Below are 24,712 nucleotides of genomic sequence, written 5' to 3'. Positions count from 1 at the left end.
CAGGAGCTCCTTTGTCTTCTGGATTGGATTCGAAATTGCAAGAGGCTACTGAGTTAAACATTGGTAGGCTTAAATTCGAAATTGGGTCAGCTGTTCAACGACAGTTATAAAATCAAATTCTCCAGCTTATGTCACTTTGCTTTGCACCCATTAATGTAACATAAATTATTCTACATTATTTCTTTATGGTAGCGTTTTATTATATTCAATATTCAATAATCATATGCTTTGTAATTGTTACAATAATCTTATGATTTTTGTAATATTCAGTAATATTGCATATATTAACAGCATTTTACTATGTTATTGAACTATTTTTGAAATTTCTGACATGATAGCATATTAATTTATCTACTAACTTATTTTTTTTAAAAAAGACAAAAATAATAATTCATTCATTATAAAAAACGAAATCAATAAATAATAAAAAATATAAAATTAAATAAAACAAAAATATAATAAAAAATTAATAATCAATTCATTTCTTAAGGTTAAATTTTATAATTAAAATTTTTATGATCATTTTATGAGATTTAAAATGCATATTTATTTTAAAAAAGTACATAAAAATATAACTTGAAAATAGCTATTTTTATTGTTTATAATAAATTAAATAATATGCGATTATTAATTTTACTGTTTAATTCAATAATTCAAAAAGTCAAATTGTACGCATAAGAATTAGTACATTCCGTAAAAGCAATTTAACTTTCAACATCAAAAACAAAAATTTGTGCAACGTAAGTTCCGCGAAGAAAAAAAAATGTTTCGAAATCTTATGTATCGAAAAACTACTTAGTTATTATAAAATAAAAAACTAAGAAGTTAGTAAATAAAGATAAAAAAACTATTCTTATGGATGAAATTATTAGCGCACTTTACAAGATTTACAAATCGGCACAAAGAATTTTTTCGGTTGAAAAAAAAAGTTATCTTTAGTGGAGAAAGAACCTTTTTCGTCACTTTACGTCTGACTTAAATTATCTTAGGCTCTGCTCTATTGAGAATATCTTAAGTTGTAGATGAGTCTCGAACTATTATGATTGCTTTATTGGGCATAATTATCCAATCTTAGAATAAAAGTGATTCATTATGTAATAAACGTTTTAGATAGAATATTTAATATTAGAAAGCTAATAAATAAGTATTTAAAGCTTTCTTTTGGATGAAGTTATTTTTGAACAACTTTAAACATTTATATTTACTTTATATTTTAATTTACTGTACAACTCTGTATTGAGGCTTATTAATATTTAAAACATTAATTGGCAATATTTAATTTAGTAGATGGCAGCACTACGATTATAAAATAGTGTTATTTAAGTCAGTTAGGACCATACTAGCATGAAAATTAAAGCAACAAAAAAGTATGCATGTTAAATAACAACCCTATGAAAATAGTTTAGCACATAAAAAATTTTGAAAAAAAAAATAGCATTTAAAAATACAATTTTCTTTACAGAAAATACAGAAGAGTACTGTTACAATACGGATGCGAATTAAGTTGGAAAAATGTCACAATGATGCTTAAGCATTTGTTACGCCACAACAGATCCCAAGTGTTTCGAAATACAGTTTTTTTGTTTCTATCAAAACATTAATACCCAATTTCTTTAATTATACACAAAAAATTAAGACAAAATTTGTCACCTTCCTTACTTCCAATGTGATACCTAATATATAAATATTTGTTTAATAGATGGCAGCACCATAATCAGAGCTGCTAGTGTAAAAAAGTTTAAATTATGCAAAACCAATTTAGGTAATACAACCACTACGGATTTTAAAATGACGTTGAGTATGAATAAATAAATGCCAGGTAAATTTTGATGAAAACGATTTTTAATCTAATTTAAATTAACTTTTTCCTACTAGTTTATTTTTATTTAATTTTAAAACAAATCAAGTTATTTTTGAATAGAACTATCAATTACCAATTTAGTTACCAAAATTATTTTTTCCTGAATCTTATTATTCGAGTTACTTGGGGCTTATTTGTCAAACTACGATTCACACAATTTGTTACATATTACAAATTTCGTTATTGTTATGTAATACATAAAATATAACCGTAAAACATTTAGACATTAGTTTTTTTAAGTTTAATGAAAAACGTATTAAATCCTCATACAGTCTGTTGGAAATAATATAAAATTTGTATCAGGAAGGACTTTTTATGTGATTATTTAGATAAAACATGTTTAGTTCTTAATAAATTATTCTAGCTAATTTCTTAATTAAAAATCAGAATTGTTTAGTTCTTATTGATTATTGAAAATAACTTATAAATAAAAATAAAGAATTAACCAAATTAAATATTACTAAAACTACTTAAAAAAATGAATGAAATAGAAGAAAGTGTTTTGCTTGTATCTAAATATCGAATACTGCCAGTAAAATATAAATATATTATGTTGCCATTTAATAACAATAGTTGCCGTTTAATAACTAGTTTGAAAATTTAGAAATACTGAGCAAAAAAGTTTATTAAATAATAGACTTCATTTCGCTGTTAGGGGATAACAACATTTATTCGTAAGTCATGCATGACTCGAATTTAATAAATTTAAAACAGCCCAAGTAGCACAGGGATATTGTAACAGCTTTAGTCTACATCGACCGACATTGTGTGTACGATATTGTACTATTCCCGTCGATTTCACATTAAGAGTCTGTTTGTAAAACTTCTCATTTTAAACTTTATTGTGTTCTTAAATCAAAATTGATCATTTAAAAGACAAAAAATGACGTCAAATTGTTATAATTCCAAAAAATAAATTCAAAATATAAATTTAGAGATATACGAAATGTTGAGAGATATCGATCGACGTTCCCCAACGTTTTTACAATATTGAACAATATTGTTTCGCGATATTGAATATACGTTATTAAAGGGTCCATTTTTATATAGTACAATGTTTCGCTACGATATTCTACAGTGTTCAAAGATAAGTTTTTACGCTACTTGGGAGAAGTAAAAAGCGGTAAAGTTCGTTCAATTAATATTAATAAAACATTAATAGGAAGAAAAAAATTCTGCTTGAACGTTGAAATAAAAAATATACAACTGTTCGCTTCACAAGGCACCTACTGTCATTAACTTTCTACACTTCATCTTCTTTAATAATTAATCTAGCGTGCAGCATAAGGAAAATTGTTCCTTAAACATCTCCGTTGTGAGTACAAAAATGTGCATTGTTTTAGTGACACAAAATTGACAAAGGAAATTCTTCTTCTGCCATAATGCACGAAACAAAGACACGATTCCTCATGTATAGAATGATGAGAGACGTCTCTTCAAGCAGGACAAATTTTGGCGTTAGCAAGTAATAAGAAAAATAATTACCAATTTTGGTCACACTCTTTAAGGCGGTTTTTTGAAGGCTCTGTTGTCATATGAAATGATGGGTTTTTGCGAATAATATATTTTCACAACTGCTGTGAGTTTGCAACAATTACTCATTACTGTTATTTAAAGTTTGGCCTATCTATGTGCTAGCGCTGTTTACGTTTATTCTGAAACTGACACAAAACGTCAATATGGAGAAAAGCCACAGTTCTGTTAAAGTGAAAAGCATTTAATGTCTAATTTTTAATTAAAGCTTACTCCATTGCTGCGTTATCTGGGTTCACAAAAATTTGCAAAACCTGAGAATAAGGCAGTGATTTTGATAATTTTCAATTCGGTGGAAAAATGTCGCCAAATTAGCGATTTTTTTAAAAAAATAAATAACTTTTAAAGTATTTAAGTTATTTGTTAATTCTAAAGCCCAGATAATTCTTCACGGTATGATGTAATATGTAATGTGTAAAATTAAAGCATTGCTTTCAGCGTCAGGCACTTAAACTGCGTTTTTTTTTTTTTTTTTTTTTTTTTAATTTTCCTTGACGAAGGAGCTTATTTTTCGAAGGCTTGTAATTTGAAATGATGCTTTTTTGCGTGATTAATATGCTATTTTTATAACTGCTATGAGTTTGGAACTGTTACTCATGACTGTTAAGTCAAATTTAGCCTATCTAAAGCCAGCGCTATCAACGCTTATTTTGAAAATGGCGCAAAACGTCAATATGAAGAAAAGCCACAGTTTTAGTTTTGTGAAAATGAAAAGCGTTTGTAGTCTAGTTTTTTAATATTTAAAAACTTACTCTAATGCTGCATTATCTGGACTCATAAAAATTTGCAAAAACTCAGAATGAAGCAGTTATTTTGATAATTTGTATCTAGTTGGAAAAATGTCATCAAATTGGCGATTTTTAAAAAAAGGTTAATAACTTTTAAAATATTTAAGTTAATTGTCATTTCTAAAGGGCAGATAATTCTTCACGGAAAGATGTTATATATAGTACAAAACAGGGCTCGAAAAACTACAAAAATTTTACCCGTCCCCGAGGACGGCTTGCCCAACAATGTACCCGTCCTCCTTTGAAACTAACCCGTTGCTTCTAAATAAATAAAAATATAATTTTCTCTTATTTATTACTAACATTTATATAAATTGCACAATGAATTAGTAGTTACTAGGATTACAAATACTAGGATTGCATTATACAGTAATAAAAGGAATACTAGTTTACTAATAGGAACCTAGTATTTCCTTTATAAAATAATTTATTTCTTTTGTGAAATAATTTATTTCTTTTATGAAATAATTTATTTCTTTTATGAAAAAATTTATTTCTTTTATGAAATAGTAATTTATTTCTTTTATGAAAAAATTTATTTCTTTTATGAAATAATTTATTTCTTTTATAAAATAATTTATTTCTTTTATGAAAAAATTTATTTCTTTTATGAAATAATTTATTTCTTATATGAAAAAATTTATTTCTTTTATGAAATAATTTATTTCTTTTATGAAATAATTTATTTCTTTTATGAAATAATTTATTTCTTTTATGAAATAATTTATTTCTTTTATGAAATAATTTAAGTGACAAATGTCTAGTTATCTGGAATGTCAATTTATCCTAAGGTACTGCCTTTTTTAAATGAATCAAATATAACGTTTGCCAGTTCCACAATCAAGCTAGTGATTTACAGAGGTTTCTGCCCAAAAATCTGAAAGGGGTTTTCCATTTAGGTAGATGTTCATAATTGCGTTTAACGCTTCTTGTTTAAGACCAGTACGTAATGTTTTTTTGTTTTTCTTTGTAAGTTCATTGCTGAAAAGTCCCTTTACACCGCTGCAGTACGGGGGTTCTAGATTAGAGGGTCATTTTAGAAGTGAGGCGATAGACTCTTGTAAGAAAACAAAAATTGAAAATGTATCACCAACATTAACGGGAAAATGGATATCTTTAAACAGGGATTACTCTTGTGACCACACAGAATTAGTAAATGGCGTGTAATTGGGTACACATTTTCACAATTACTATTTTATAATTAACTGGTTTATATATTGTAGTTCACTAAGCAATTGAAAAATGAGCATTGAATTCAGAACCATACATTGTTTGTTGTTGGTTGTAAAACAGCATCAGCATGAAATCTTTTTTTTTCTTTCTTTTTTTTTGACAAGCTACCCTGATATGAATTTGAAAAATTTTATGACAATTTTCAAAAGCATTCTTTTTTAACCATTTTTTTATGATTGTAAATTAAAAAAATCCTTCTTGGCATTCGCGCCAGTTTTCAGTTATTCTGCTGCATTATTTTATAATACTGAAAATGGGTGATCATTTAATACCAAAGAAGAAGAATTGAATAAAAATACACAAATAAAACTTATATGTGAAGATCAGTATTAAATTTTCTTCTTCTCAACAAAGATCACCTAGAGTTAATTAATAAACAGATAACTAAACTCAGCGTGGACTTCACACTTAGCACTTCCACTAAAATTTAAACCCCTGATTCTGTCCTACATTTTATAGTCTAAATGTTAATTTCTTGCAGTAGTACAACAATTTTTAATTTATGAGACACAATAGAAAAGTTTTCGCATTTATTATATTTTTTCTGATTGTTTTTGCGTGATCTGTAAACAGGTTAAAAAAGGAATGACATTTGCAACAGAGGTAAACTATTTCAAAGGAAACATCCCAAATTGTATTATAAACTCAAGATTACATACATATATGAACAAGAAACTTTAAATGTTGAGAGCATATAAAAATTGTCTTATATATCTGAATTATTAAAAGTAAAAGTAGTTTTTGAACAAAAAACTGAAACATTTAAATTTGTATGGGATAAAATTATAATTCGTTAGTATAAATTTTAATTTAATAAAGTTTCCATAAGCCTGATGTAAAAGCAGGACTGCTATTTATCGAAGAGTAATCAGGCCCTGACTAAACTAACTGATTCCTTATTTCGATAAGTGCACAATCGTAGAAAGCGACATTTTTGCAAAAAAAAGGAAATGTACGTGATCAGAGTTTACATGATGGATAATAAAGGGCAGGCATCCCCTTGAGGTAAGAAAACGTCGTTTCGAATCGGTTTTCTTGTCTCTGGACTTCCTATCTATTAATATTTGATGATAATAGACGTGAACTTGAATTCAGTTGATGGCCAATATCGTTGTTTACTTTTACTAGCTTGCTTGAGAAAGTAGGTTGATAAATGATTTGATTGATGCTCATCACTGCAATTAAAATGTATTATGCTTTAGATGGTTGTGTGGAAATGAAAGAATTTAAAGCAAATTAGCGTATGATGACGGATTTAATCTTACATGTCAATCACTGACACTCATTTAGAGCAGTAGTCGGAAGTAGCACTATGCAAGTCAGTTAAACTACTGTAGTTTCTTCTTTTTTTTCGTAGTTTGCAGTGTAGTGTACTATTTTTTATTAAAACAGTAGCGTAATAAGTAGTAAGACTCAAAAACAAAAAAAAGAAAAATGGTAGTTAAATAAAGACGTCAGTTACCGTTAAACGTTAACTAAACCTTAGGACAGGAATAAACTTAAAGGAACAAGGTTCAAACGCGTCTAATTTTTCTTACGTGGGATTACCAATGGATGCTATTTGAAATGCCTCTGTGGCAGAACGTAAATAAGAATTACGTCAAATGCTTTAGAACAGTATTTTTTTACAAAGTTTGGGAAAAGTTATTTGTATCATTGTTTTCTGGAAATTTTGAAATCGAAATCACAAGCCTCATTAGATTTTTCCCCTTCAATCATTCCCGTTTTACTAAATATGGAAGAGAGCAGGTACTTCAAAAAAATTCACGATGACAGTATTTAACTGCTCTGGTCACAGTGTAATACTTATTTTAGTGTGAAGAAAGAGCATTTCTGATAGGTTTCAAAGTCTTCTGCACTGTAAAAAACACCGGTGCTCTTTACTGTAAAATCCATTTTTACTGTGATCAAAAATCTACTATACGGCAGTTTTTACAGCAATAATGACAGTAAAATCACTGAATAACTATAATTAATCGCTTCCCTGATTAAACCGAGTTAATTCGGGTATGTATATATTGCAAATATTTATTATCCAGAGTAAACTCGGGCATAGCAGAATTCGTCAATACGTTTTGTTTTATCACGTTTTTATTCGGCCGGAAGTTAAACAAAAAATGATAATAATCTGCTGTGATTGGAAGTTGGCCAATTTTTGTTGAGAGTTTAGCTAATTGTGGGACTGTAGACGTGTTTTATTCAATTGTATATACGATAGTTGATGATTTTACATTAAAAAAAAGTAAAAAAATGGCGTTTGCGCGTGACAGTGAAAGCATTGCAGATTTTTCAGATTATAAAGATGTGAACATATAAAAAGAGTAATATTTAACTTTTTTCATTTGTCCGAGATAATTTGGAACAGTAAACTGATGGTAAATTAAATATTTTTTTACACATAAAAAAAAATTAAATTTCAGCTTAGAACTTGTGTATTATGTTTTGTTTTAGCTCCTTTTATTTATTGATAAAATAAAAGAATATGTTGATAAAAGAATATGTTTTTTTTTTTCAAAAAAATAAATAAATACCATTACATAAATACTATATTTAAAATTACGGTACAATATTTTACCGGTGATGCACCCAAAGTGTCGGTACCTTATACCTTAAATTTACCCGGAATTTTTTACAGTGTGTTTCTAATGTGAGTAGCACATTTTGAATTGCCAAACCTTCAATTGCGAATTTACACTGGTAAATCACTGAAAGAGCACGTGTACATTATTACATTGGAAGGGAATATATTTTACTCAGTAACTTTTGAGGTACTTTATTTCTTAGATGAAATAAACAAAGTATTAAACATATAACAAAATCTCATATATTTTTATAATTTTCTAACATTTCTTAAATAAAATATTCGCTGACGAAAAAAGCATAAGAAGTTGAAAAAATACTTAATTTTTTTTTAGAGTAACAAGCTGGCTCATGTAAACATGAATAAATATAGCTTAATAATTCCTTATGCTTAAATAAGTCAATTAACATTGAAAACAATTTTAAACATGGGTATGAATTAAGTTCTACTACAAAAGTTCGTCTCCTAAAAATTATATTGACTAAATTTCGAAAGCAGTTAGAACCACAACATTTAACGAACAGTAGTTAAAAAACTTGGATTTAAAAAATCTACAAAATGTTTATAAGTTCGCAGAATTAACATGTATGCAGATATATAGATGATACAAATTTACTGACAAAATTTGAAATTCAATGTGTTTTAAGCCTTGAATGTTGGTCATCAAATTTAAATTTGTCTGTTAGTAGATTATACGCGCGTTAATAGAAAATATGTATTTACTTCTCCAAAAGTCAGCAACTTTGTGCAAAGAAGAAGAAATTAAATCGGTTAAACTATGACGTAACGTATACTTCAGTTCAATTTTTTGACAATCTTTCTTCCACAAATAACCCTAATTAAGTCAAATTAAACCAGTCATTATTAAAATTTGAAAGAAAATTTTTTGCTGTCTGGGTCTTAGTAAAAACTTCTTTTAGTAATTATGAGCACAGGACATCAATTACAAGAAAATTGGTAAAAAAAAGACTGCTTTGCTGTCTATATAGATTTTTTTTCTTTATAATTTGGATTAAAAGTTTAAAATTATTAACTCAAAATCGCCGATTTCGAATAAGTGTTTTAATTTTTCTTCATTGGAAGGTACAATAACACTGGAAATGTAGTTTCTGTCTGCATTTTTCTCAACAATGAAGTGATTTTTTTAAAAAAAAACATTTGTTATTATATTTAGCTTTTACTTTAACGATATTTAAATTTTACTATGCGTTTCATACAGGAATAATTAAAAATTATTTCTGTTGAAGGTTTCTCTTATTGTTAAAGTATGCAAAAAAAAAAATACGTTTTCACATATTCTGGAAAAAAATATATATTGAGATTAACATTTTTCACTGTTCACAAACTATTTTAAAATATTTTTATGTCCCCAAAAGGTCTTGAAATATTTAATATTCAGATGAAACAGATAAAATATTGTAGGAAAACGATTCTATAACGACGTTTCTGGAATAGGATTCTATTATTCAATTTTATACCATTTTTTTTTCAGAAGAAAAGTTTCGAGACAGTTATTAAATAGCAATATTTTGTGTGAAATTTTAAAACCAGTATTGTCTCCAAAGTGTTTTTTTTAAAATTTGTCCCATGTCATAATAATCATAATAAAACAATTTAATTATTGTTTTAGAATTTTTATTAGAGTTGGCAATTAATTTCTCAAGAGGTTTCATAGTCCTAAATACCAAAATCTGGAAACGCCTTCCGATTTCGCCACGTCGTTTCATTTTGCACAAATATTGTGTCATCACAAAAAACTGGGAATAGTGTGAAATAGCAAATAATAAATAAACGACAATTAAACAACAAACGCTCTCTTTTTTTCTGAAGAGGCATTCCCAGTTTGCTTGAAGAGCTCCTGCGAGTCTACTTCCTCGTGTGAGAGGAAGGTTAGTCGGTCACGTGAGAAGAACAGGCTGAAAGAGCCTGAAGTTGATAGTGTCCCTGAAAAAAGAAAACTCGGACAAGTGAGATTTGCAAACTTTTTCATCGAGAAAAAGTGTAGATTGATGAGATAACTAACAGCAGGGGTACAGAATTTTTAATTTTTTTTTAATCTTTTTATTTTGCAATGGTGGTGTTGTAAAGTTAATAACCAGTTACAGAACAGGCACTTTCTTTTATTACGTGCTCTAAAATTGAATAAAAGACGTTTATTTAGTTAATGATATGATAAAGAAATTCGAGAGCTAGATAGCAATATGATAAAGCACACTTTAAGGTATTGAAATTAGAAATGTATCTGTAATATTTCTTATTGATATTGAGAATTAAATTCTATGATGTTAATTGTATAAACATACGGAAAAACATTCTGCTAAAATTTAGTAAACTAAAATTGACGTATTAAATATACTGAATAAAAATATTACTCGATTTAAATAACTACCATAAACACTTAAGATCACAAAGAGTTTACATGCAGTTATATAGTTTGAAGTATTTCATAAAAAATTTTGAAAATCATGTAATATATTTATTTGATAAAAAATGAAATATAATGGCCAATAATTGCTGTAATAAGTCATTCGTTGATTCGTCATGTATGTGTAACTATCTCATCACTTACACAATTTATCTCAGAAACAAATTATAATAATTTTTTTTATTATTATTATAAAGTAAAATTTAAATTTAAATGCAATGTCATCTTTTTAATTTCTGGGACAGGAATACAATGAAAAAATCTAGCATTACCACCTGTTCGTTTAAATTTAATCCTATGGTATATCGAAGATGGCGAGACAACAAATTTTTATAAGAAGTGAAAATAATTTATATAATGTTCATTTTTTTAGCTGACTCTTAAATTTGATCAATTATTATTTAACAATAAGTTTACCCCGGGTTTTCTGTATACCCCTGGGGGTTGGGCGGTATCTCATGTCTTGGCAATAAGTTCAGGAACTTAAAATTTGTGGATAAAAGTTGGATCGATATCTGTTAAAATATCTATAGTTGAATTATTATTGTATTTCCCACTGACTGATGAACTTTCAGTCTCGTCGTTTTTTACGTACATTTTGCTGCCGATGAGTGCCAAAACATTGTACGTACTTAGAAATCGAACTCTTTACTTCCAGTTTTCAACTCGAATTGTGAACTGGGCATTAGTATGCATCATAATAGCATCACACAAACGCAATGCTTCTTTGAACTTACCACAAATGCATTATCATGTTGAAGTTTATAATGACAGTTTAATTCGCCTTAGCTATTTTAATATAGAAATTATCGACAAGGTAATTTTCATAAAGGAAAGATTTTAAATTTTATTTAGGATAAAATTTGAACTTACCACTGCTGCCTCCTGGTGTTCTTGTAGTATCGTAAGGATTCTTCGTTTTTCCATGCAACTTATTGTATGTCTCCCACCATAGACACATTTCACTTGTGTTTGTGACTACCAAGGGGATAGCACCGGCCTCACGGAATAGTTGCACAACATCACAATCTGCTTCAGCTTTGGCCCCTTTGCGAAATACGGCTCCACCGGTCGCAAAAAGGCCTGCAGTAGATAATTTGTTAAAGCAACTTAATAAGCAACAATGTGTAACATTTTAGATTATTTGTAGTAATTATCTTTTAATTATTGCTCTCATATCAGAAACTAAAAATATGTTTTGATATGATCCGAATTAGAATATTCCAAAACGTTGGTTCATAAGCATTGTTTAAATATTCAAATATGTTGTAAATATATGAAAATGTTTCGCTGCAAATGTTTTTAATTAGCTCTTTATTCTTGTTTACAGTGTAGATTGGCTTAATTTGAACAAAAACTCTCTATTTGCTACTTTTAAAGAGTTTTAAAAAAATTTGAAAGGTAGATTTATCAATACATTTTATTAATTCATTTGTGTGTCGTACTAGTTACAGTACTAATTTCAAATTTAAGACGTTTTATTGCATTTTGCGTTTATCAGGCATCTTTAAACAAGTAACATCAGCATCACTTTTTAGAAATGGATCCTAAAAAATGCATTATAAATTCCCAAGAATTATTCCTTCAGCATAAAATTTATTCAAATAATCATGGTTCATTTTTTTTTAAATTTTTTAAATTGCAATTTGAATTCAGCATCTGATTGATTATAAAGCTTTTTTTTTAGTCAAAATTTTTCTTTGTATTGATCAGAAGTAAAAGATTAGCATGCTTTACGTGAAAATAAAAAAAATAAAAAACTGGAGTAATCTTTTTTTTTTTTTTTTTTTTTTTTTGTAATGCTTCAAAAAATTTTGCATCCTTGGGTCGAGTTTAATCAAAACTATGCATTTTTTTAAATTTTCTATTTTACTACAAGTTGATATTTTTAGATTATTTGTAGTATTATTTGTATTTAACCATTGTATTTTATTTTTATCTTTATTTCCTAACTTAAACGCAATCTTTCTACAATCTTCCTTTTTTTTTTCCATACCTTTGGCTGCATTATTTGTTTTTGAAATTATATTCATTTACAGTGTCGCACTCTGTTTCATGCATTCATACAACAATGTCAAATGAGCAAATGTTTTTGCTGTATTTAGAAAAGTTGAAGAATTGAAAACACAATGTAAAATTTCAAACAGTTCTTGAAATCTAATTATATATAAGGGTTAAAAGAACAGAAAAGAATCCTTAAAATTATCTGAATTGAAGTAGTTGTACATAAATAATTTAACAACGAAAAAAAATTAAACAATTTTTAAATCTTTGCAAGTGCGAGTAACTACTTTTGAGTTAAAAAGACTATAGTATACATGGGCCAAACGTTTGATACGAGCTGTAATTAGATAGAAATTTTGAAAAATACTTTGAAAATTAATTTATGTTGGAAAAAAATAAAATACTTTTGATGCGTTTTTTCAACTGTTCTTACGAAGGCGGGTTAGGGTATAGCTTATATTCTATATATTCAACTGTCCTTAAAATAACGATTTTAAAAGATTTGCTTAGAAATTTAATGACATGCATGTTTTGATGTAATTACAACAACATGTTGATTTTTTTATGTACAAAAATTACTTATTACAGATTGCTAATACTTTGAAGAAAATCAACTTTACAGTCAGAATTAATCATTTATTTAACCAAAAATTATAAGTGCAATCAAATGAAGTTAACAAGGGAGTTACCAAAGTTAGAATTTAAAGTTAATTGAATGAAATAAAGGTTCTTTAGGGTGCGTTTCCCAATTTTTTTCGACAACGGAACCCCGAATTATCTTTTATGAGGTTTTATTTCCGACAGTTGAATCCTCACTCCTGGAGCTGAATCTAGTTTAGTTAGGAATTTTGTTTTTGGTCTATAAACATAAGCCGGAAATGAATGAAATAAGCCGAATTGTGGTTATCGTTAAAATGGAAACTCAGAAGAACTGCTATAAACGATGAAAATAGCTATTACAGAAACATATTTTTTTATTAAAAAACTTAGGTACAAAAAAAAGTGAAATATTAAGGATTATTTATTGCATATAAATATATTTACGCGATTCAAAAACGCTAAATAAAACTGTTTCGAAAAATTTTCTCTCTTGAAACCTTTTCAACTTTACCATGGAATCCTAAGGATCCGTGGGAGCTACTGCTATATGGCACCTTCAGGCATAAAGGGTATTCTGCTTGTTTCGTGTTAATTTACGGAATACGCCGATCTGGTGGCCGAGTGGCTAGCGTGCCTGACAGTGGAGCCGCTGGTCGCGGGTTCGAATCCTGCTCAGGGCATGGATGTTTCTTTCTCTCTCTTTGTGTTCTATGTCCTTTCTCCTTTGTGTGTGAATGTGACCCGCCCTATAAACGGGTTGTGGTTGTGTGATTTGGGCGACGCTGATGCACCGCCGTAGCTTTGCCACAGGTGCCCACTGGGTAACGAGAAGAGAGTAGCAGTTCTGGCATTCCTGTGGTCAATGGTACAACCCCCAAAAGCCCGCCATTTAAAAAAAAGAAGAAAAAAAATTACGGAATACTATATGAACGCTATTTTCTTATTTATTAAGTAACTGATTCACAGTTTTGAATAATTTTTTTTGTTCATCGGAATGAATTAAAATGAACCTATAGTAACATAATTTAAAGTTTTAAGATTATAAAAATTAATTAGAGTTGTCAAAGGGTATTTAAAAATGTTATTCAAGAATGATATTTCAAAAATATTATTAAAATTTTTTCAAAGTTATAGTATATAATACCCTGTACATATGCAGCCAGACCCAATCATCAACCATTAGTGGACAATCTGCTCTATAAACAATGGTTCATTATATATAAAACCTTTGAAGCAATATTCAGTAGTATTGTTGGTAATTATGATTGCAAATGAGTAAATATGTGGAGTCTTTGCTGCAAGGAAGTTTTCTTGCAGTGAATTTCCTCCCATAACCACGCATCCCTTCCTACACATTCTGCATATATATGCACAACGAATTTTTTTCTGACAGGAAATTTTTAATCGGATTACTACAAAACTTTCAAAGTATTCTCCGTATGACAAATGTCTCTCTGTGAGGAATTTTTTTTCTTTTAAATTTTTGTCAGTTTTGAAATTTTTTAAACTCTTATCTTTTTTATTTCCGTCATTTTGAAGAAAGTTACAAGCTGAAATTTCAATGCAATCAATTCTCTCACCCATGTATCACCCTGTTTTTGGAATTATACACATTATTCCTACTCACGAAATCTTTCGTTTCAAACACTCTTTTATAATGTGCTTTGCTTCACTTTTAATGAAAAGTAATAATTATATACTTTTGTGCTTATCACGTAGAATAAAATTTTGTATTATTTATATAAATAACTGAAAAAATAATAAATTTGAATCCACTTTAATGAACCGCCGATTTCTTAACTGTTCACTATGAGGGGACCACTGAAAATATTTCCTACACCCCAGTGTGCACTATATCCTTGGTTCAATAGATTATTATACTATTTATATTAAAGAAATATTTTTGTAAGTTATAAGAGATACCCTTAACAGACACAGCTTCCTTTGCAGAGAAAGGGACTCCGAGAAATGGGGTATCTCTTTCCATCTCTTCGACTGTCTTCAATCCAGAACTAACGAGCTCATCCACCTTTTTGGCATCTTCAAATGCTTCTTCAAATCTTTCGTCTACGTAAGCATTGATTAATGGCTGAACTGCTTGGATTCGACTTATGTAAGACTTAATAACATCTGAGCTTTTCACCTAATAATGGGAACAAATGGAGCATAAAAATCTTGTCATGACTTTAAAATTATAAACACTTAATATAATGTTTGGAGGAATTTCAGTTGCTAACAAGATTTGATGATCAGGTATAGGAAATGAAAATTAAAAAAAGTTTCCAAACTATTAGAATTATAAATAAAATATCAGTAATTTAAAAAAAATCTGTAAAATTTAGTATGAATATATATTGGAGAATTAAAATAGCGTTACATTTAGTAGGAATATGAATTGGAAATTAAAAATAGCTTTAAATTTAGTAGGAAAAATGCTGGAGGACACAGTATGAGGTAACTGAAATATTGTAAGACACAGTATCAGGCAATTGAAATATGAAATGAATATTGGAATTAAGAAAAAGCTTCAAAAACTTGTAAGAATATAGATTAAAAGAATAGGAAATTTAAAAAAAAACGGAAATATAAATTAGAGATTGAAAATAGCTGTAAAACTAGTAGGAAAATTTCTGGAAAACACATTATGACGCAACTAGCGGAAATTACAATAAAATAACAATTCGATTTGAAATTTTCATCGATTATTAATCGCATGAGTATTGAAATTTCTATCCTGTTTGACTAAAAAAAAATTTTGCGAATAAACATTTTAGCCTAGATAATAAATTTTAAATTTTGATTCCACCCACTAATTACTTTTTTTATTATTACATTTCATATTTAATTAAAAAATTTAAATAATGATAATGTGATCGCCAATTTTAAATTATCTCATATTTGATTAACTATATTATTTTATAACTTTAATTAATTTTCTTACATTATTGAATTGAATTTGAATATGAAATTTTAAAATATACAAAATACTATCTCGAAAATAATTGACGAAGCAACCAACAACAATCTTTTATATGAAAGCAGTATTCCAAAAGAAAGACACTTTTATAAAAGTCTTCTGTGAAATTTACAAATTACTTAGTATAAGATATATAAAGTCGGAGAAAAAAGTTTTTTAAATTTATGAATAGTAATTAAAAGTCGTTGCTTACTTTGTGTATAAGCAACTACTTTTAATCTAGAAAGTGAGATATGATAAATTTCTTTATATTTAAAAATTTCCATTTATGCATTTTTCACTAGAAATTTTTTATTGCATTCATTATTGAATTATGCTACTTAACTTTTCTATGTACTGAAGCTGGAATAAAGTGAAGTCATTTTGTTTCTATTTTAATCATGGACCTCGAACTGGAAACTGTAAAAAAATATTTTATTTTCCTTTCTGCCCTTTTTATATTTCGATTGTAAATGTGAGCAAATGCATGTCTGCTTTGTACTTGGGCTGCACAATCGGTAGCGTGTTGAGATCCACAATGTGAAAATTAACAAACTGCAATGTTAAAAATTCTTCATAAAATTAGGGTAAAAAGTAATGAAGTAATGAAAAGTAATGAGTCCTGAATTTTCCATCCGTAAAATTAATTTCTACAGTAACATTTTGTACCATAATTTCTACAGTAGTATTTATTTAAATACAGTGATTGTACCGCAAATATTATTGCATATAAAAATTATAGTACCTCATATTTTTCTTGTCCGTAAAATTTTATTGAAAGAATGGATCTTACGATAAAAAGTGCACCCACTCTGGGCGTTAGTATTTTTTACCTCAATTGAATCTGGAAATCTTAACAGATTTTTACGGAAACTGTTGATAAAAGTAAGTTAAATGAAATAATTTTAAAAGACGGGGTATGAAAATTTATTTAAAGGAAAAATATGATAAAATTGTTTTGCAAACTTAATTACAATTTAGATTGTGTTTGGAATATTATTACTAACACAATTACTACTACAATTACTACTGTACAATTACAATTACTACTGTAAATTAACTGAAAAACAAAATATTTATTTAGATCAAGAAGCCCTCTTGCTTCCTCATTATTACGATTTTAAATTTAAGTTTGTTTTATGCATTAATTTAATATTTTTAATTGTAAAATTTTACCACAGAGATAAAATTATATTTAACCTCCATGGAATAAAATAATTTTGCTTATTAGTTTTCGCAATAAAAATATAGAGCAATATAAATTTACAGTATTTTTTGAAGCGGTGTATGGATATTTTTTTTTAAATGTTTCGTGGAATTCATGGTACAGAATCTTCTTTAAAACATTAAAATATATATAAAAAAAACTATTTGGAAAACTAATTCTACCGAAAGATCTTCAGTTCAGTTAAAGATGTTACCCTTTATTGTTATATAAAATACCATTTCTTTTTTACTCCATTGAGAAAAGAATTTTCAAAGCAATATTAAAACGCTTTAAAACTAGACAGAATGACGAATTCCGCAATGGAAGAATGACTTAAAAATACTAGACCACAATTTTTTCTCCATTCCCTTCAACGCTTAAAGAATTTACAGTGCCCGTCATTACCCAATTTGTGACCCTGGACAACTATAGAGAATAAGGAACTCTCATCAATGCTTAGATGAGAGCATTATAAAGCTGCTTAATACAAAAATGTATAGTATTTCTCATCTTTTGCGATTGGAAAGACAACCGGATAAGCTAATCAAACCACATTCCACTGTTCAGTTGATAAAACACAAGTGAACCACAACCTTGCTTCGATGCCTTTTATTTAACAAAACGTCTAGCTCCAATGTCTTGTTCAATTTATTTTTTTTTACTGTTTTGAAACAGCGCTAGTTTTAAATGGTAAAAAAATCCGTATATCTTTGTATTCATGTCTTTTTAAACCATACTAATTGTAAACGGTTTCAAAATATAAAGATAAAAAATTCTCCGTACCGTGAACTGGATGGGCAGATTGATGCCGGTTATTTTATCGTAATTTTAGAATGAAAATTCGAACAGTGTACTGTAAATAACGTTTCAAGTCTTCATGAGAAAGGCCATGCACCCTATAATCCAAAAACCACCACTTTGTAAATGTCTCAACCTAAATGAAGGTAAACTCCTGTTGGAAAGTCCTACTTGGCTCAACAATTCTTTCAAACGCCTGTAAATAAGCTTCTAACACATTTTAGTGATTGGTAGCCTTCATGCGGCTTCGGGGGATTTCCTCCCCCCTCCAATTTTACTTATTCGATGTTTTTTTTCCTTTCCAGTAGGTGAAGCAGTAAGTGAATTACTCCTGGTAAATATGTGTTGAGATGATAACTTTCTTAATACATATAAATGCTTGGTCCTCGTTGGTTTTCTTTGCGTCCAGTCATGGAACAAAGTTATTTGCGTGAGACACAGAATACTAATACACATTTGTTATTCCTAGTTTTAATTAAAGTGTATTAAAATTTGTTTCTATTTCAATTTATCGTAACATAAATTTTTTCTACTGAATACATTAAAATTATGCAAAGAAAAATAACAATAAAGAATTTTAAGTTATTAGAAAAGTATTTTTACTTACTAGGCACCAGTTTTTTAAAATGTTAATTATGAATCTATTTCATTCAAAGGATAAATATGCTTTATACACATGCAACTTAATAGTGTAAGTAATATAAAATAATGTAAGCGTAATGTGAATTAATTAGAGTGTCTAACATACAGGTGTAACATGGTGTTCATGTGATGTTTAGTGCAGCCAGTCAATGTTTTATTGCAAATTAAAATTAATACAATTATTTACATGAAATTCTTATAAATATTTATGTAATTCTCTTTCTAAACATGAAATTATTTTGAACATGAAAATAAACTGCTCAATGTTTAATCATTGATAAGCACGTTATTTCCTTTTTAAACCAAAGGTAGTAGAAAATAATTTGTGAAATTAGCATACCATAAGTTCGCCAAAAATTTAAAATGTTTACATTTTCTTGACCACGTTCTATTTAGCCCTAAAATTATTGACTAATTTTTCAAATTACTTACATCATTTATTGCTTTTAAATCTATATAATTTGTTCAATGTCATAAGGTAGGTAGGTATATAACATAAATGCTGCAGTTTCCGTTCAGTCAAATAAAAGCTTTTTTTTATGGTCTCAGACACAAAAATTCAGAGACACACATTCAAGAAGTTTCACGCTTGGTCAAGTTTTTAAAAGTAACACAAAGTTTTTCACCTTAATAAGAGGTGATTTTGACTGTTTTTTACTAAAGAAATGTTTGGAGAGTTAGCATTTTGCTTAAATAAGTTAAAAAGAAAAATTGTTCTTGCCCTCAGGTGTTCTTCTCATTTACTTCCTCTTGGCCCCAATTTTGCAAGCAATGTTACGAGCTCGAACTTCGCCCTGCTTTATGTAATTTGTTTAGTAAAATCAAATTTTTTTTTCTAATTTAATCTTTCCCTTGGAAAATGAAGGTGGATAAATAGCCTCAGAGCATACACGTGAGAAAGTCACTTTCTTTAAAGATAATTTACTTAAAAATAGTTTTGTTTTGGTTTAGGGCGGGAGATGAAAATATTTGTATTTATGAGGAAAAAATGATAGGCGTGTAGTAGGGGCATTAGGTATTGTTAATAACTTTTCTTATAAATCTTTTCTTTTGGTTTTCATCTTTGTTCAATCTTTACTTTAATATAAAAAAATAAAAAATTTTATTAAATTCTAAACTTAAGATTTTTTCGATTAAAAAAATTAATCTTATTTTTAGTATCTGCAAATCGACAAAAGGAAATTCTGAATATTTCAACGATAAAAATAATAAATAAATAAGTATTACGATTTTGAAATATGCTTAACTCTATCGACCTGTTTAATAGCTTTTACTGCTTATCATTTGAATGAAAAAATATATGAAACTATAAGCTAGCGGAAAAAATGTGAAAAAATCTTAAAATATAAATTTGGAACTATTTGTACTTAAATACTTATTTAAACGCGTATAAAAAAGAAAGTTAATAAAAATTCATGTGTTTTCTTCCGAGGCAACTTTTTTACAATTTCCAAACTATGCATATTTAAATAAAATTTCAATGCAATCAAATTTGACCGAATTCATTCCGTTACAATTTTTCACACAGTGACAACCACTGATGAAATGTGACATTTTTGATAGCTTAGTTGAACATCACGATGAATTCAGAATTTTAAAAGCAGGTCATTATTTAAAAAAAATGATCAAACATGCTTTGCATAGTCTTGTCCGGAGAACTGGTTAAAAAATCTCAATAAAGAATAGTTACCACAGTGAAATGAAATTGTGATGTGTATAGGTAATACTGATTTATACACTTCAGTTTGCAAATATTAAATGTTTTTTTTTATTAGTTAAACCAAATCGATGACCTATGGTTTAACACAATTTATATTAAAGAAATATCGAGGTCTGATTGTCGTTTATTTTTCAAACAATGAGTCATCTATTATAATTTTAAGAGTGCCATCTGCCGGAAGCAATAAATTGAAAATAACAATATAAAACTTGTTAAACTTCTTATTAGAAAATACATTACCATCATAGGCTGTTTAGGAAGTAAAAAATTTCACTTAATTAATCCGCGAGAGGGCAAATAGGCAATATATTGTTGATAATTTTTATTTTGTGCTCTGAATTATTTTTCTTTTTAAATCAGTTTGAGACGTTTTGAGAAGTGTTTGTGGTGGAATTCTGGTAAATGTATTACCGAAGAAATACATAACAAGCCGTAATTACGTAAAAATAAGCAGCTTCGATTAAATTGAATATGCTCTCCTTCGATTAAATTGAATATTAATAACTCTCATACACTAAAGTATACATGAATACAGGAATACTAATGTATTCAAGAATACTAATGTATGCAGGAATACTAAAATGAATATTAACTGTATTTACTTAGAAAAAAGTAAATGGTGTTGAGCAGGAAAAGTAAAACAATTATAATTATAATGTCTACTTGTGTTTTAATCATGGCCGTTGGATATTTCATATGTAAATGTTGTCGCTAAAGCTCGAAACCGTTAATACGCACAATATTTAGCTGATCTGCAGATAAACTAAGGTGATGCGTTAAAGTTCGAAATGCAATTTTTTTCCTTAATTTATCTAGGTAATGTGTGTACTAACTGTATCTGTATCGTTAAAGTTCAAAAGTTTGTTTTTTTCGCATTCAGAAAATTAATCTGTTGATTGCATTTACTGACATGATTTTTTAGATACTGAAAAATACAACATGTTAATTAGCAAATTGTAATTATACTTTAAACCAATAGTATTACAGTTTTTAAAGTGATTGATAATTGATTTCGATTAACTAATTTATTGATTGTTTGTCTGTGATAACTTGATTTTTTAGATTGCAAAAAATGAAATATTGTAAATCTGTATAGTAGTTAGTTAATCTGTATAGTAGTTAGATAATCTGTGGATAGAATAACCGATTTGTACGCATAAGCGGCAGGAAATATACCTTACTTTTTTTTAACAACAAATATCTACGTGGGACGCGAAAACCCTGTATTTTTTGAAATCTCACGTTCAATGAATGAAATTACAGTAAAAAGTTTCGGCACTCAGGGTACCGGTACTCTTTATCACAAAATCCATTTTTACCGGTACAAGTTACGGAGCAAACACTCTGATGTACTGTAATTTTTTCAGTAATAATTACCGTAAAATCACTGAATCACTCTTATTAAATAATTATTGCTCAAAATTTCCAGTACAATATTTTACAGTAAAAATGGTTTTTACGGGAAAATGAATTTTACGAATGAAGTGCTAGTACTTTCTACAGTGATCCGTAATTTTTTAAGTCATGTACATTGGGACAATTTTCCTTACTTCAAGATTTTTTTTTATAATCAATAACAAAAAATAACTATATAATATACAGAAGTAGTATAGATTTCTGAAAAAATAAAATTTTTAAATTTTTTGAATTATTACTTTCTACAAAAAAATGATTGAAGTTGGAACACTTTCTAAACTTTAATGCTAAACTTTACTAAACTTTAATATACTAAATACTAACTAAATTTTAATGCTATTTATTAACTATGATTCAGAAAATAGTTGTTCGGTCTTCAAAAATGAAGAAAAATGTATAGGAATTCAGATCCTAAGAGTTTTTTAAGGTAAAAAAGATTTTAAAAAAAGGAAGAGATTTAAAGATTCGTTTCAATTTTTTACTCTGTCTATAACACTAGAAAAAATCCCGTTTAAATGATATAGAAGAGAACACTTCAAAATGACATTATAATCAGTAACTTTTTTATCATTATCTTTTGCTGAGGTGACCCTTAAACGCAAGATAATATCAAAATTGGTCTTTTAAGAAAAATTACTCTTATCACAACAAAAGTAGTACTACCCGTGTATTTTTCATTCAAGATCTACAAGTAGTTACGCCTGAGTAAATACACATTAGCTTGAATAAATGAAGGGCATGTGGCCTAATAAATCAAGTAATAAGTAATAATGAACGCAGTACTTAGGGATGAACTTTAGCTAGAAATTATACATAAATGTCAGATAATACTCATAAACTGCCCCTACAGATTAGGTACAAAGCCATTATTATGCTTAAACCGCTCAACATTCGTAATGTGCTAAATTCTTTGTTTATGTGTTTTCGTATGAAAAAGTAGTGACTAGACACATTTGTGGCTGTTAAAGTGTTAAATTAACTAGAAATAACAAAAGTAATAGCAGAAAAATGGATTTTTAATGGATCTGGATAATATAAAGATTGAAAGTAAATCAAATTATTTGCAAGGTGCTAATATCGCTGTTTACGTGTGCTCGTCCAATAAAATTAATAACAAGGCACATTTGTTACAGAAATGTAAATTTTCAATGGATCTGGATAATATATAGTTTGAAGATAAGAAGAAAATGTGAGAAATTTCTTATTATGTATAAAAATATAGAGTATAAAATTACAGAAATTTAAATAACAAATTTAAATTTTGTAGAAGAGGGCTCTGGCTTTCCACAGTTCTTGATGAGGAAATATTAAAAGAACGTATGCATGTATGTCAGAAAATACTGAATAAACTGCTGCAGCTGATTATGCAAAAAACATTTCGTACAGTGCGCCAAATTAAAAATGGACCAAGGTGAATAACATTTAATCTAATGGTCGAATTTTAACGTCCTAAGTCTTAATCTTAATGGTTAGAAGGGTTGACCTCAATTAAATACTACAGACGATATTTTAAGTTCCGAAATCATACACAAAAACGTACTTTCTCTGAATAAACATATATTTTTTTCGATGGATTCGGATATCTGATCTCCAAAATGTAGGTGGTAGACGCAATTGAGGAAACATGATCCCAATAGTTCGGTCATAAGAGCGTTCCAAAAATTGAACCTCTTAACGTTAATTTTACTTTTTGCGTATTTCACCATATCTCGAAAACTTTTTAAGCGAATTGAAAAATTTTTGCTCACAATTATAATTTTCGTTTATCCAAAATATTTCCATGTGAAAAATAGCTCTTACTAAATATCTATTATTTTATTTAATACAAGTAGAAAAAATTTCGAATTGAAGGTATACTATTTTTTATATAATTTTAAAGAATCTAATTTAAGTTGGAAAAACACCAAATTTTAACAAAATCGGCGGAATAGTTCCTGAGAAAACAAAATTTAAAAAAATTCGTATGTTCAAAATTTGATTTCTCAGAAACTATTCGATCAAATTTTATTTTTCGCCATCTACAATTCAAAATATTTTCGACTAGTATTAAATAAAATAATAAAAAATTATAAATATATACCAAAACTTATGTTTCGAACATAAATATCTTTAAGGAATGAATTTTATAATTGTGTGCAAAAATGCTTAAATTCGCTTGAAAATTTTTTGAGATATGGCGAAATGCACAAAAGCGCTCTACTGACCTAACTATTCGGATCATATTTCAGAGATTACTGCGACCCTCTATATTTTGGAAATCAGAAATCCGAATCGATCGAAAAAAAATATATGTTAAAAGAAAATACGTTTTTGCGTCTGATTTCGTCACTTTAAATATTGTCTGTACTAAGTAATTAGTATATTTGAAGTCACCCTTTCGAACCTTTAAAATGGTGTCCTAGAACGTGAAAATCTAATCATTGGATCAAAAGTTATCCTGCCGACCGGTCTGTGTATGGGGCAGGGAACTGTCCTTGCATCAGAAAGGTCCTGGGCTCGAATCCCGGGCAAGGCATGGATGTTTCTTTCTCTCGAAGTCGAATTCCTGGCCATAGATGGCGCCACTGAAAAACAGGAACAACAGGATTTAATGGAGTTAGATTTTCCATTGTTTGAAGGTAACATGAGAAAGTGTTTTTTTACTACGTAATTTATCAAAATTAATGTGTGTAGATAACAATATCAAAACAGTTTTCGGCGAAAGGGGAGAGGGCTCAATTACTTACTCACATTCTTCGTCATCACCATTGAAGTCGTCGTTCGCGCCAATGTTGAATAAATATTTTAAAAACATTTTAATTGCGTTACTGTTTTGATAGAAAAAATTGTCACAACAGTAGTTATATGCTCTACTAAACATATCATAACTACCGAAGCAGAAATAATGTTTGACGTTTTAGTCCTGTTCATTTAATAGACATCATCAATTCCTTGTCAACAATTCAACC

At 28.2% G+C, this 24,712-nt stretch overlaps 1 protein-coding gene across 1 annotated transcript in view; it reads right to left on the bottom strand.

The window, feature by feature from the left end:
• Window positions 1–24,712, bottom strand: part of LOC107442499 (fatty-acid amide hydrolase 2-B) — a 49,820-nt gene that overhangs the window by 13,793 nt on the left and 11,315 nt on the right. The window contains exons 2-3 of the mRNA XM_043051242.3: window positions 14,949–15,168; window positions 11,295–11,504 (exon numbers count right to left, since the gene is read on the bottom strand). Coding sequence (XP_042907176.1) covers window positions 11,295–11,504; window positions 14,949–15,168 — 430 coding nt within the window. The remainder of the gene's footprint in view (window positions 1–11,294; window positions 11,505–14,948; window positions 15,169–24,712) is intronic.

The sequence above is a fragment of the Parasteatoda tepidariorum genome, chromosome 5 (genome assembly GCF_982258835.1).
Source record: "Parasteatoda tepidariorum strain Cologne lab strain chromosome 5, Ptep-v5.0, whole genome shotgun sequence".
NCBI lineage: Eukaryota > Metazoa > Arthropoda > Arachnida > Araneae > Theridiidae > Parasteatoda > Parasteatoda tepidariorum.
Note: the sequence above shows the minus strand (reverse complement) of the source record. Positions and strands in the feature narration are given on the sequence as shown.